The sequence below is a fragment of the Chelonoidis abingdonii genome, chromosome 26 (assembly GCF_003597395.2).
Source record: "Chelonoidis abingdonii isolate Lonesome George chromosome 26, CheloAbing_2.0, whole genome shotgun sequence".
Classification (NCBI taxonomy): domain Eukaryota; kingdom Metazoa; phylum Chordata; order Testudines; family Testudinidae; genus Chelonoidis; species Chelonoidis abingdonii.
Window position 1 is genome coordinate 9,439,336 of NC_133794.1, and position 13,886 is coordinate 9,453,221.

The 13,886-nt window shown below is 59.4% G+C and overlaps 1 protein-coding gene across 2 annotated transcripts in view; it reads left to right on the forward strand.

Moving 5' to 3' along the window:
- Positions 1-8,453, forward strand: part of RAB5B (RAB5B, member RAS oncogene family) — a 100,133-nt gene extending 91,680 nt beyond the window's left edge. For both annotated transcript variants that reach the window (XM_032785590.2, XM_075061107.1), the window contains exons 2-6: positions 1,034-1,310; positions 3,013-3,164; positions 3,374-3,496; positions 4,111-4,204; positions 5,080-8,453. In XM_032785590.2, coding sequence (XP_032641481.1) covers positions 1,148-1,310; positions 3,013-3,164; positions 3,374-3,496; positions 4,111-4,204; positions 5,080-5,195 — 648 coding nt within the window. In that variant the 5' untranslated portion in view covers positions 1,034-1,147 and the 3' untranslated portion in view covers positions 5,196-8,453. The remainder of the gene's footprint in view (positions 1-1,033; positions 1,311-3,012; positions 3,165-3,373; positions 3,497-4,110; positions 4,205-5,079) is intronic.
- The last annotated feature ends 5,433 nt before the right edge of the window (positions 8,454-13,886 follow it).

Consider the following 13,886-nt stretch of genomic DNA (forward strand, 5'->3'; position numbering starts at 1 on the left):
GCTGGTTCTTTTCACCCATTGCTGGGCCTGGGGCAGAACCACTTTTGGCCATGGGGAGTGGCAATGTGAAACTGACCAGGGTTGCATCAGTTTCACTCTCTTGCAGACCATGCAAGGGCTTAAAAGGGGTGTGGGTTGCTGGGCAGGGAATGTGGCCTGCCGATAGCCCTTGTGTGGAGGCAGTGAGCCTGTACTGCTTGCGTGAATGGGGATCTCCAAAGACATAAACAAACATTGACCTGACTGTCCTTCAATTAAGAATTTCCCTTCCAAACGGCAGCGATGAAATAGTTCAGTCCTTCCGTCCTGCCCCCGGAGAGCCAGGGGGAGGGAGGGGAGACGAGATAATGTGGCATTTCAGGCCACTTGCAGCTGCATTCAGGCTGCAAATGGGGCCCAAGCTTGTTGCTGCACAACAGAGAGCTCTTGAATCCTCCTGCCCCTTCCTAGAACAGGTCAGAGGCGCTGCCCCTCCGCCCCGGCCCTTGGTACCACATGGTGCAATGCACGTTCCTATCCAGAAGCTGTTTGCTACGTCTTCAGGAATGCGAGTGAGACATCTGCTAGGATTGCTGACTCACTCACTTAGCTGTAAGGATCCGGCTTTTTCTTTCACTCCATGCCCCAGTTTCTGCTTGTCAGCATGCTCCTTTTTAAAGCTCATCCACCAGTGAGGCTCACAGCGCAGGCCTCTCTGCCTTCATGTGTGGGTGAATCGGAGCTCTTGGCAGGAAAGGGAGCGTGGCCTAGGAGGTCCATAGGCGAGTTGGACTCCCGGGTTCTATTCCTCACGCACCCTTGTGTGTGGTGTGCAAGGCGATTACTGGTCCATAAACTGGGGCTCGGTCCCTCTTGTGGGGCTGTTTGGGGCTTAGCAGAGTAATCAGTCCTTTCCTGCTGCACTCGGCTTCTGTATGATTGGAGCGGAAGGCAGCTCGGGCCAACCGAGTTCCCGTCTGAGACGTCTACCTCTGTAGTGTTGTATCTGTGCCGGGTGTTGATTCTTCCCCCCCGCCCCCCTCTTGTGTTTCAGGAGAGTTGAGCCACTAGGATACTGTTCCTGGGCTCAGAACCAAGCCAAGAGCTGGTCAGTGGCGCGAAGGTTCTCGGATCCTCTGGGGCACAGGGTGTGACCAGAATCCAGGCCATGACCAGCAGAGGAGCCGCTCGGCCGAATGGTCAGTCCCAAGCTAGTAAAATCTGTCAGTTTAAGCTGGTGCTGCTGGGCGAGTCCGCGGTGGGGAAGTCCAGTCTGGTGCTGCGCTTCGTCAAGGGTCAGTTCCACGAATACCAGGAGAGCACCATTGGGGGTAAGTGCTGTGTGAGGGCGCGGGGGAGTGTCTGGGGGGGTAGATGCAGACTTCCCCACTGTCCTCTGGCGCTCGTGGCTTCCCTCGCTCCTCCCTTGTTGGCTGCTTCAGATCCTGTCGTGTCACTGGGAGCCGCCCAAGGCCTATGGCACCTTCAGAGGGGCCCAAGTGAGTTGCAGGGATGAGGCTCAGCGCTAGCTGGCGTAATGAATCCATGCTCCTCCCGGAGTTACCTGCAGCCTCACTGTATGTAGAAGGACGCAGCTGTGACTTGCTGATGCTCCTGAAAGAGTCCTGTAGTGCGTGTGAGATGGTACAGCCAATTCTCAGATCACGGCTGAGGCAAGATCGCACAATGGATCTCGATGAATAGGTGGCATGTCTGTATAACGGGCAGTGAGGCAGGGTAGGGCACTGAAGCAGGAGCTGACCCCTGAGCTCTGTTCATGTGCGTGCGTGTGTCACTGCCCCCTCTGTAAAGTGGGGACCATCTTTCATTGAGAACTTGGAGACTTGCAGTAGTGGAGGGCCGAGGAAGGGCTGAGTGATCACAGGTGAATCCCCCAGGAGACATGTTCCTGACTCCTTCAGCGCCCGGCAGTGGGGGAGGGGGAGCTCAGTGGTTTGAGCAGTGGCCGGCTAAACCCAGAGTTGTGAGCTCAATCCTTGAGGGAACTGGGATAAAAATCTGTCTGGGCATTGGTCCTGCTTTGAGCAGGGAGTTGGACTAGATACTTCCTGAGGCCCCTTCCAGCCCTGAGATTCTATGATACCCGGGTTGCACACCACCTGAGTGCTCAGTCTTGGCTTGTGTAGAACCTTTTTAATGTGTTTTGCTTTCTCTCAGCCTGTCTTCCCCTAGCCCTGGGGTACTGATAGCACACTCATATGGCCACACAAATCCACAGACAGCTGTTTGTGGGGAACTGGGAGCCAAGACTCCTGGGCTCTGCTGCAGGCAAACATCACCCCGTTGTATCCATTTCCTCCCTTTGCAAGGGGGACTTGAGGGCCAGTTGGGTTTGAAAGTCACATGCAAAGCCTTTTTATCGAGGGGGGCTGCATGTCCCAAAAGCTGCAGGGAATGGAACCAGGCTCTTGAAGGCGTATGTCTTGGAAAGGAGCTAGGGCTCCCACCTTAACACCAGAGGGTGCTGGGCTCCTCTGGAAAGCAAGCCCCTTTTAACATGATTGCTAGTCCCTCTTGAAAACGTAGATCGCAGTATCCCACGCTGACTCGTGTTGCATCCCGCATGACGACATCGGGATGTGCCAACCAGCCTGGGCACAAACACTGTTCCTGTTTGGATGTGACTGTATCCCCCACGTCTGATGGGGCGGGAGCCCCCAGCTCCTTGCAGAACACAGGGCGGGCTCTTGTTTGCAGCCGCCATGTGAGCCGTCTCTTTGATCTCTGGATAAGCAGCCCTTGTGCACAGCAGCAGGGTTTCAGCAATAGGGGGTCAATGTTAATCATTTCAGGTTTCGACATTAACCTGCTCCTGTATGCCTAGAGAGGCAGCAGGCTCCAAGGTCCTAGATTCAGAGCCAGGAGACCTGCTGCACGCCCTTGGGCAGTCACTTCCCCTCCCAGGCTTTGCTGTCAATCTCCTTAGCTTGACAGCTCACCAGGGCAGGGCCTCTCTTGCCCTACACAATGGGCTGAGTGCTACCATACCACTGTCTCCTTAACTCTCCACAGCGGCGTTTCTCACACAGTCTGTCTGCCTGGATGACACAACAGTCAAATTTGAGATCTGGGACACGGCTGGCCAGGAGCGATATCACAGTCTGGCCCCAATGTATTACCGGGGGGCACAAGCTGCCATTGTGGTCTATGACATCACCAACCAGGTACATTGGGAGTTCTCCCTTAGCTGTCTTGGTGCTGGAGGGAATGGGGGGTGGAGGGTGAAATTTGTCCCACTTTAGAAGGGAGGATGGTCTCAGGAGTAAGGCCAGGAGCTGGGAAACCTGGGTTCTGTGTCTAGCTTGGCCGCTCACCGCCCAGAACCTGGCAGGTCCCTGACTTGACGCTGTCCTCTCCCGCATTTCCCTTCCAGGAAACATTTGCCCGAGCGAAGACATGGGTGAAAGAGCTGCAGCGGCAAGCCAGCCCCAACATTGTCATAGCCCTAGCAGGCAACAAGGCCGACCTCGCCAACAAGCGCATGGTAGAATATGAAGTGAGTAGCTGAGGTTTGTGGACTTAGCTAAGGCGTCCCAGCCCCCCGTTGCCACCTGAATTCAGCCCCTGGCCTTTGAAAGCCTCTTGGCATCTAGCTGCAGCAGCACATGAGTCTCTCTGCTCTGGCCGGGGGTCGGCCAGCAAGCAGCTCGTGAGTCCATTGGACACGTGCTCTGTCAGGTACTCCCAGAATCTGAGTGTGGGGGCTGCACAGGGAAGGGGGAGCAGCCTCCTGGAATCTAATCCCCCCAAGCCATGTTGGCAGCTCCTCTGAGTGGCACAGGGGCGTTCTCCACCCGCCGTTCGAGGATCGCTGCTCCCATCGGGCACTTAGCTAGGCCTGTTGGCACAGCCAAGCCCCTGCAGCAGCCTCTCGAAGCCTCCCAGAGAGCAGAGTTTTCTGCTTCCTGCCACCAGCCCAGCTGGGGTTAAGGGGCTGTCTCTGGAGCTGCTGGCTCGGCTGCATAGCAGAGGACCTCAGCCTCTTGTGTAGAGGCAGGACTGTCAGTGCCCGTAAAAGGGCCTCGTTTGTGGGTCTGGCTGCCACTCACCCTTCCCACCCCCTCCAGGCGGGAACCCCCCTCAACGGTGGAACTTGCATCTCTGTTACAGGAGGCACAAGCTTATGCAGATGACAACAGCCTATTGTTCATGGAGACGTCGGCCAAGACAGCGATGAATGTTAATGATCTCTTCCTGGCGATAGGTAAGGTGTGGGTGCGGCACGCCCCAGGCTCCTGTCTTGGGAGCTCCGCACTCTGATTCCTCCAGTCCGTGTGGAGGGCTGGAGCTCCTCTTCCTGTCCTGCTCCGGTACCACAGGACTGGATGTGCCAGTGGTTCCTGAAGGTGTTTGGAGTGGGGGAGGAGCTGTACTGCTGCGTATTCAGTAGGGAAGCAAGCAGTGATCTGCCATCGGGCTCTGGTGCTGGGCTCAGTGTGGAGGCTCCATGTTGAAGCTGCATTAGCGCTGGCCGGCTCGGAGGGGACCCATGACGACTTTCTCCACTGGGGAAGCGCCAGGCTAGACTTTGTGGTTACAGGTTAGGCTGCTGGGTCTTTGTGCCCTCAGAGACCTTCCACATCCCTGAAACCTTGGCTCCTTCTCGCATCTCCAGGGCCACCTCGTTTCTGATTGTCTTGACACCTCAGGTTTTAGTGTCTTCAAATCCATGTGTGCAGACAAAAGGCCTGAGAGCTGCTGCTTGCACAGAATCTGCATCACCTGGGACGTTCCCAACTCTCCGCATCCATGGGAAGGCCCCTCTGTCCTGGGTGGCACCAGTAACGATTGGTCGTGCAGCAGGACCCACACAGGAGTGACTCCAGCCAGCTCTCCTGGCGCTGGCTAGCTCTCCAGGGCCACAGGGGACACAGCAGGACAGGAGCCGGGTTCCCTAGAGAGCAGAGTGGTGGTGGGGGCAGCAAGGAGGTGGCTCTGAAATCCAGATTTGAGTCTCAGAAATGGGCCATCTGAGAACCGGCCTGGGCGGAAGGTGGCTGGTGCCAGTGTCCCAGGAGGTAGGGAGAGGAGCTGCTCCTCTCTATCGGCCTTGCTCACTCTCCCTCCTTCCCCCTCCAGCCAAGAAGCTGCCAAAGAGCGAGCCCCAGAGCACGGGTGGCATGGCGGGACGGAACCGAGGAGTGGACCTCCACGAGCAGACCCAGCAGAACAAGAGCCAGTGTTGTAGCAACTGAAGGGTGGTGTTCGAGAGCGAGGCCGGCGCGAGACGACGAGCTAAGAGAGACCCTCCATTCCCACCCCTGTCCACCACACTTCACCTCCCCTAACACCGGCGCACCGACCCCCGGCTGAACCGAATCCCTCCCGGCGCCTCTAATTGCACTTTTTAATGCTTCAGAACCACCGCCAGACATCTGTTCCCACCAGGCCAGTGACAGTGGAACCAGATCGACCGGGGACTTAACTTCCAAAAAACAAACTCTTCACTTTGTATTATAGGTGCAAATAGCTACCTAATTCTGATTGGTTCCCCATCTCCTCCTCCCAGCTAACTCCTGCCACCTACCCACCCACCCCATCTTTGCTTTGGTAAATCTGTGTTCTCTGTCCCATACCACCTGTCCTCTTCTACCGCCCCCCTTTATTTAATGCTGGGGGGAGGGGCCTAAAGGAGGTGGAAACTTAATCCTTGTAGGTTTATTTTATGAAGAATAAGTTGAATGGGGACCTACAGAAAACACTGTTTTCTGAGGGTGTCTTTTGTGGGTTTACGCTTTAATTTTTCTCCTGTTCTCTCTCCCCCCCCCCCCATCTATTTCAATGTTTGGGGGTGGGGAGGGGAGAAGCTGCAGTGTCCTTAACTTTGTCCTGGGTGGCCTTTCCGGCAGTGATGGGGAACGGGGGGAAGTGCGGGGCTGGAATCCTGTGATCCAGCGGGGGGCTGATTCTGGCTGGTGCTGATCACTACGAAGCGAACACAGACAATGACTTCTCGGTAGCAGGAATAGAATTGTGAAATGTCTGGTGCGAGCAGTGGCCAGGCCCCGTAATCCCATTGATGGTGGTAACGCCAGGCTGATGCACCCAGCATCGTGTGCCGGGTGGATTCCACGGCTGTGTGCCAGATGGTCTCGTTCATACTGACTTGGGTGGGGTGTAAAACCACAAAGTTCCCGCTGGGATATGCCTCTCAAGAGCTTCTGGGATTTTTATCCTTCCCATATCACCAGCCACGCCAATTCTCTGGTTTGCACTTTAATCTCCAGTCTGTCCCGTTGAGCTCAGGCCATCTTGGGCGCGTTCGGATTTTAAGCTATCTGGAGGGCCCCTGAGGGAGACGGGGGGGGGGTCACCGCTGAGCTCTGCTGCTCCCTCCGCTAAGGGAATGCACCAAAGGTTTTATCCTCTGGGCTCCAGTCCGTTCCTGTGTTGGATACGCTGCAGAGCCTTGGCTGTGTGCTGGGAAGTGGGGCTTGCGTTGTCTGTTACCCTGCAGGGCAAGTGGCTAGCCAGGCTCACTTCGGAATGGGGGTGTCCCTCCGTCTGGGGGGGCACTGAGCAGCAAACCTAGGGAGCTGCAAGTGGGATGTGGGGTTGGGAGTCCGTGTTAGAGATGGGGTGAAGGAGAATGGGACCTGCCTTCCTTCCTGCCCTGGGAGAGGCGGCTGTCCTGTTTGCTGCCCCTTCCCCCATTGTCTATCTAGCAGGGGCTGGAGCCTGGGGGAGGTGGGGAGGAGTCTGGGACACTGGAAGGACTTGGCGCCCCCCATGGAAGAGGAACCTTGAGGTCCCTGTCGGCTCCACCTGCAGGTTCTCCTTGCATCAAATCACAGGCCAGTCTGTGTCCTTTCCGGATGCTGGGGGGGGTCACTGCTCACGGGGGGGGTGTCTTCTGCTTCTTGGCCCCACGCCTGCCGCAGCTGATTCCACTGGGGGGGGTCAGACAGGCACCCAGCCTGCCTGCGCACAGCCCCTGCCTGTGTAGTGTCACACACTCAGCTCCACGCCTGAGGGCCTGTGAAACATGAGCTCTCCCGGGCAAAGCAGCAGCAGCGTTTTTATGGTGTCTGTCACCAGCGCATAGGCCTGTTGGGCTGCATGGGAATCCCCTGGTGCAGCCTGGGAATAGCTGATCCCAGCTGCTCCTAGCAGGAACTGGTTTCTTCCACAGGGGTTGCCTGTTTGGATGGTCTCCCCTGGGGCTTAATGGGCTGTAGCAGGTTCCAGACAGGTCCTGGGGCCCTGCCCGGATGCAGGGGGAAACCAGGGCCGGAGTCTCTTGCCTCTGGTTCCCAGTCGCCCTTGGGTGTGTTGCGACCTGTCAAGGATCCTTGATGCACCGTTACCGCTGGCACTAGCTGCTGGCTTTTCTTAGGTGCCTCGGAGGCTGCCAGGGCCACAGGCTGAACTTTGCCTCTTGTGAGCAGGGGCAAAGGGAATCTCGCACGTCCTCCTGCACCTGGTCTCCACATAAGCCGCCTGCAGCGCTGTCAGTCCCGGCCCCTTCGCTGGTTCAGTCGTGGTTTGAAACTCTGACGGCCCCTTCGTGCTGCTGCTGCTCTGACTGCCCCGGGGGGAGCCTGTGGGGGAGCTCCTGCCTTGCTGAGGTGAGGATGCTGCCCTGGGCGTTTGTTGGGGTGGGAGGGTGGCTTTGAAGTGGGATCTCTTCAAGGGGGAGCTGTGATGCCCTCCCCCAGCACTAGCCAAACTGGAGCCCCAACATCTTCCAGGAAGCAGCTCCTGTCCCTGTCTTGTTTCGTATTGTCTGGGTCAAGTTGAGCTGAAGCAGAGACAACTAGGCAAGGGAAGCATCAGGCGCCCGGGGTCGGGGGAGAATTGCTCGGGAAGTGGCTGGGAGGCTGTTAGCTTTTCCCAGCCCCCCTTGCTGAGTTGGGCTGTGTATGGGGGGGCCCTTAGGGCCAGGAGGCCTTTGGGAGGCTGAAGGGTGACTTGGCCTTGTGGGTATTTGGTTCTTTTCTCTGGTCCCTGCAGTGATGTGACACGTACGTTCCCCCGCCACTAGCACAAGGGTGTGGTTGGAGATTTCAGGCTGCACTTGTAACGCACTGGGGGGGGCTCTGTCCTTGCTGGAAAGACTTTTTTTTTTTTCCTGCTCGGTGGAGAGACTCTACTGACCTATGTGACAACCACGAGCATCCACCCCAGTGGCTGCTGGCAAAGCCGGGACGCCCTGAGCCTGTGGCCAGAGTCCTCTGCTCTCCCCTGTGTCCCCACCCCTCTTCCAGGAGTAGGGGTGGTTTTCTGGCTAAATCCCTGGACCAAATTGGGACACTGCAGCTTTTGGAAGCCCTCCCCTGCCCCCCCCAATCCTGCTTGCCTTTTTTTCTGATCAATTTTTTTTGCTTTGAGAAAGCTCCTACATTGCATTAACATAACAATCATGGTAACAGAATTCAGCTGCTGATTTACCAATGTATTTAATGTAAGTAAAAAAACAAAAAAAACAGTGTATTAAATGAAGCTGCTGTTTGGTTGTGTCTGAAGGTAGCTGGTGTGGGGGTGGGTGAATCTGGAGGGTTGGTTCTCAGATCCCGCTTTCACTCCCGGCTCTGACTCCTCTGGGTGGGGGCAGGGCAGGGGATTGTTTCTAAATCCTAAACCAGCCGGGCTGTCGATTTGTGAAAATCTGCTGCCTCTCAGCCTCTGTCCATGGACCCCAGGGGCAGAAGTGGGGGAACAGCTGCGATTTGAACTTGCCTATCCTGGGCCTCCCCGTCTGTGCTTGTGGCCGGCCAGTGAGGCAAAGGGGAATGACCCTGGGTGCCCAAAGGTAGCTCCCCTGCCTCTGAGCCCAGCGAGGGGGCACTGAGCCCAGGGGGGTGAGGATGCCCCATGGCTGTTGCAGAGCTGCTCACACCTCCCCCCCCGCTCCCCCCCGCCGGCCCTGGTCCTGGTCCTTTCAGGATGAAGTGCCAGGAGCACAGGTCAGGCTTCTCCTTTGCCCGGCTGGTCAGCAGAGGGTGCAGCTGAGCAGCCTGTAAGCCGAAGCTCAAGGCTGGCAGGGCCTGGCCTGGCACCAGCTTAGGGGCGGTCACTGGATTTGTCAAGGTGCTGTTGGATGGGGGTAAGCACCCCCTGCTCCCACAGTGGCCTAGTCTGAGCCCAGCACCTGCCTGCACCTGCTTTGAGGTGGATTCCTGGGCTGGGGTGTGCTCCCCCCATGCCCAGCGAGCACAGGTGGCTGCCCCTCTGAGGGGTGATAGACAGTGGGGTTCAGCCAGGCCACCTGATGCCCCCGCTGAGGGGGTGGGGGTGTGAGTGGCAGGAAACTGGCTCTAGCCTGCAGCCAGGCCGGGCTACAGACGTGCTTCTCGGGACCTGAGAGATGTGAGGTTAACGTCGGAGGGGACGGGCCTGGGTCTGTCTGATGGGCACCAGCTCTTCAGGCTGGAGGTGGTTAAGCAGCCCCTTTCCTGGGCTCTAGCCACCTCTGCTCCGAACTCCCCTTCCCTGGGGGTGACCAGCTGGAGCCTGGAGGGTGACTGCCCAGTGCAGCTGGTCCCTGTTGATAAATGGAGCAGGTGGCTGCCTCTCTGCCCATCTGCCCCTGCCTGATAAGAGCTGGGCTGATGACACCGCCCCCAGGGGCAGAGTTAAATCGACAAGTGCCAGGAGGGGTCAGCTTGGGTCCTGGGGGAGGCGAGGGAGCTTGTGACTTCTCTGCAGCTGGGGTGAGTCCAGCTCAGAAGTGGGGGGCAAGTCCTGTGTGGCCACAGGCCTGAGGCTGGGCACGAGAGGTACCTGCCTGGCAGCCTTAGCACTGGGCTGAGGAGCCTGTCCGAGGGCAGGGGCTGAGATTCACAATGGGGGCCCCAGGGCTGTGCTTTCCCAAGGGCAGCCAGGGCCAGCCAAGCCCCTCTGCCCTGTTCTGCCTGGCTGGTTGCACGGGCTGGTGCCAGGAGGGAGGGGCTGGGCCTCAGACAAGGAAGCGAACGGGACTGTAATTAGCTGGTTCCCGGCCAAGGTTTTGTGGGCCCAGCATGGGGTGGGGGGAAGGGAAGGGTGATGGCTTTGCACCCGCTCACCAGCGTGGTAACAAGCTTGGGCCCTGGGCTGCCCCCTCAGCATGGCCTGAGGCTTGGCATACTTGGCATTTGACAAACTGGGCAAGGCATCTTCTTGCAGCTCTTCTCTTCCTGTGTGTGCCAGGGGTGGGGGGAGAGTTTGGAGACCAGGGGGGAGGTGGGAAATAGAATCTGCTCCTTCCCAGCTCTCACCTGCACTGCACCACACTGAGAAACGTTCTCAGGCAGCGAGCGCTGGCCGAGGCTGAGTGCTGCCTCAAGCTTGGGCAGGGCAAGGGGTCCCTGGAAGGCTAGTTCTGCTCGATGGCTGGCTGGGAACAGCTGTCCCTGTGCAGCTACCCACTCCCCCCACCTCCCCTGCATGAAGACTTTCCTCTGGCTGCAGAAGCCATTCACTTGCAGGTGGGGTGGGGGGGTGCAGGTTGTAGGGTAGCTGCTTCCCCACACAGCTGGGGCTGAGAAGGGGAATTGCTGTCCCTTGCCAGCAGCCAGGGGGGGTTTCTGGGTGTGAACTGCGCTGGCAGGGGTATGGCCCCAGGAGAGATGGCTGATGGAGTCTTGCACTGAGAGGTCATGGGTTCAAAGCCAGCTGACAGTAGCACTTGCCAGGGTTTGCTCCTGTTTCATGGCCATGCTGGGTCTGTCTCTGGTTTCCAGGGGTTGCATCTACACAGCAAAATGTGTGTCTACAACTGGCAATAACTAGCACCACCCCCCTCCTTCCCCAGGCGTCTGGGGCTGTACAGGGACTGGGCTGGTTCCCGGTGTAAGTTAGAGCAGTCTCAGGGCTGCTCTAATGTACCCTGCTGGGATGTGCAGCACAGCTATAGGGTGGAGCCCTCTATCCCTCCCTTCGTCTGCCACCTAGCGGCCAGGGCTAATATAATGCCCTTCTCCAAGTGCTATGCCTGTGACAGAACCCCCGGGGCTGGGGGCTGTAAGTACCTTGATGCTGTTGCAGCAGTGTCCCAGGCCCTTAGCCCAGGGCAAGCTCCTGCATTAAATTCCCAGCGCTGAGCAGCCCCGGGGCTGGGGCCGGGGGCAGGATTAGGCTGAAGGTGAATGTCAGTGGGATATTTCATGGTGGGAAGATGGTACCTGCCTCCGCGCTCTCGTGTAACCGTAGGGCGACCGGACAACCAGGGTGCTGGGGCTGGGGGGTAATAGGAGCCTCTATAAGAAAAAGACCCAAGAATCAGGCCTGTCCCTATTAACCTCCCCCCCCGGGGGCCGGGGATCAGGGTGACGGGCCCGGGGACACTACCCCGCCCTCGCCTCTTGCGTGGGAACCAGGAGGCACGTGCCGCGCCCGCTGCAGGCCCCGCCTCCCGAGCGCGGCCTCTGGCCCTTTAAATCGCCGCTTCCCCCCTCCAGGGGGCGGGGTTCGGCTCCCCCCTTGATGTCACCCGCCGAGGCCACGCCCTCCCCTCCTTTAAAGGCGCAGGCTCGGGGCAGGGGGCGGGTGACGGGCGCGGTGACGTTCTTTCCCTGCGCCCACAGGTGGGAGAGGCGGGGCTCGTGGGGCAATTGGAGGGGCTGCTCTGTGGGGGGTACATGGAGGGGTGCTCTGGGGGGGGTGCCTGGGGGCTGTATATGGAGGGGTGCTCTGGGGGCCAGGCTGCCCAGGCTGGGGGGGGGGGGACCAGGAGCACAGCGGAATTTGGACCCGATCAGTCCAGATAGAGTCACCCCCCTGGAACCGTCCCCACCAACACCCATGGGGGCGCCTGCCCCCATCAGCCAGCTGGGGGAGTTCTGCCATAGCAGGATGGCATGAAAGTTTGAAGCCCCAGGCAGTTTGATCTCCTGGAGATGCCCAAATGCTTGGGGACCAGGCACCCCATATAACTGGGCACCGCACATGGAGGAAGAAGTGGGGGCACGATGTGGGGTGTAAATCCCTGTGCGGACCCTGCCTGGGGGCACCAGAACAGGTGGGAGAAGGGAACCACGTACTGCCCCCGCCCCCAGATGCTCCTTAGTGCCCACTAGGGAAGGAACAATGTACAGCTAGGGGTCCAGGGAGTCCCAGAACACCCCCCCACACCCCCTGAGAGCAACCCTCCACATATCCCCCCAGGCACACAACCCTACAGCACCCTGCCCCCAGCCCCCCTGAGCCTCCTGCCCCAGAGACCCCTCCTGTACCCCCAGCCCCAGGCACCCCCCAGAGCACCCCTCCATTATACAGCCCCCAGGCACCCCCCCCAGCAGAGCACCCTCCATGTACCCCCAGCCCCCGGCACCCCCCAGAGCACCCCTCCATATACGAGCCCCCAGGCACACTCCCCAGAGCACCCCTCCATGAGCCCCCAGCCTCCAGGCACACCCCCAGAGCACCTGGCCCAGAGCACCCCTCCATGTACCCCCAGCCCCAGGCACCCCCCCAGAGCACCCTCCATATACAGCCCCCAGGACACCCCAGAGCACCCTCCATTTACCCCCAGCCCCAGCACACACCCCAGGCAACCTGCCCCCAGTGCAACCCTCTATACACACGGCACCCCCCTGCCACCCTCCACGAGCCCCCGCCCCCAGTACCCCGCCCCAGAGCACCCTCCTGTACCCCCACAGAGCAGCCCCTCCAATTGCCCACGACCCCGCGCCTCTCCACTGTGGGCGCGGGAAAAGACACTCACCGCGCCCGTCACCGCCCCTGCCCCGAGCCTGCGCCTTTAAAGGAGGGAGGGCGTGGCCTCGGCGGGTGCATCAAAAGGGGGGAGCCGAACCCGCCCCTGGAGGGGGGAAGCGGCGATTTAAAGGGCCAGGGCCGCGCTCGGAGGCGGGGCCTGCAGCGGGCGCGGCACGTGCCTCCTGGTTCCCACGCAAGAGGGAGGGCGGGTAGTGTCCCCGGGCCCGTCACCCTGTCCCCGGCCCCCGGGGGGGAGGTTAATAGGACAGCCTGATTCTTGGGTCTTTTTCTATAGAGGCTCCTATTACCCCCCAGCCCCAGCACCCTGGTTGTCCGGTCTCGCCCTACGGTACCGATGAGCGCGAGGCAGGTCCATCTTCCCACCATGAACTATCCACTGAACATTCACCTCAGCCTAATCCTGCCCCCCCGGCCCCAGCCCCGGGGCTGCTCCAAGCGCTGCGGAATTTATGCAGGAGTTGCCCTGGGGCTAAGGCGCTGGGACAACTGCATTGCAACAGCACTCAACGGTACTACAGCCCCGCCGCCCCCGGGGGTTTCTGTTCACAGGCATAGCACTTTGGATGAAGGGCATTATATTTACGCCCTGGGCCGCTACGGTGGGCCAGACGTGACCGCGGAGCGGATAGAGGGCTCCACCTTTAGCTGTGCTTGCACATCCCAGCAGAGGTTAACATTAGAGCAGCCCTGAGACTGCTCTACTTACACCGGGGAACAGGCCCAGCCCTGTACAGCCCCAGCACGCCTGTGGAAGGAGGGGGGTGGTGCTCAAGTTATTGCCAGTTGTAGACCCATTTTGCTGTTTAGATGCAAAACCCTGGAAACCAGAGACCGACCCAGCATGCCATTGAAACAGGCACACCCTGGCAAAGTGCTATCTGTCAGCTGGCTTTGAACATGACCTCTCAGTGCACAGACTGCCATCAGCCATTCTCCTCTCGGGGCCATACCCCTGCCCAGCCGCAGCCTTCACACCCAGAACCCCCCTGGGCTGCTGGCAAGCCGACATGCCAATTCCCCTTCTCAGCCCCACGCTGCTGGGGGAAGCAGGCTACCACTACAACCTCCTCCCCCCCCCACCTGCAAAAGTGAATGGCTTTCTGCAGCCAGGTAAGGAAAGTCTTCTATTGCAGGGGAGGTGGGTGGATGCGGTAGCTGCACAGGACACTGTTCCCAGCCAGCCATCGAGCAGACAACTAGCCTTCAGGCGAACCTTGCCCTGCCCA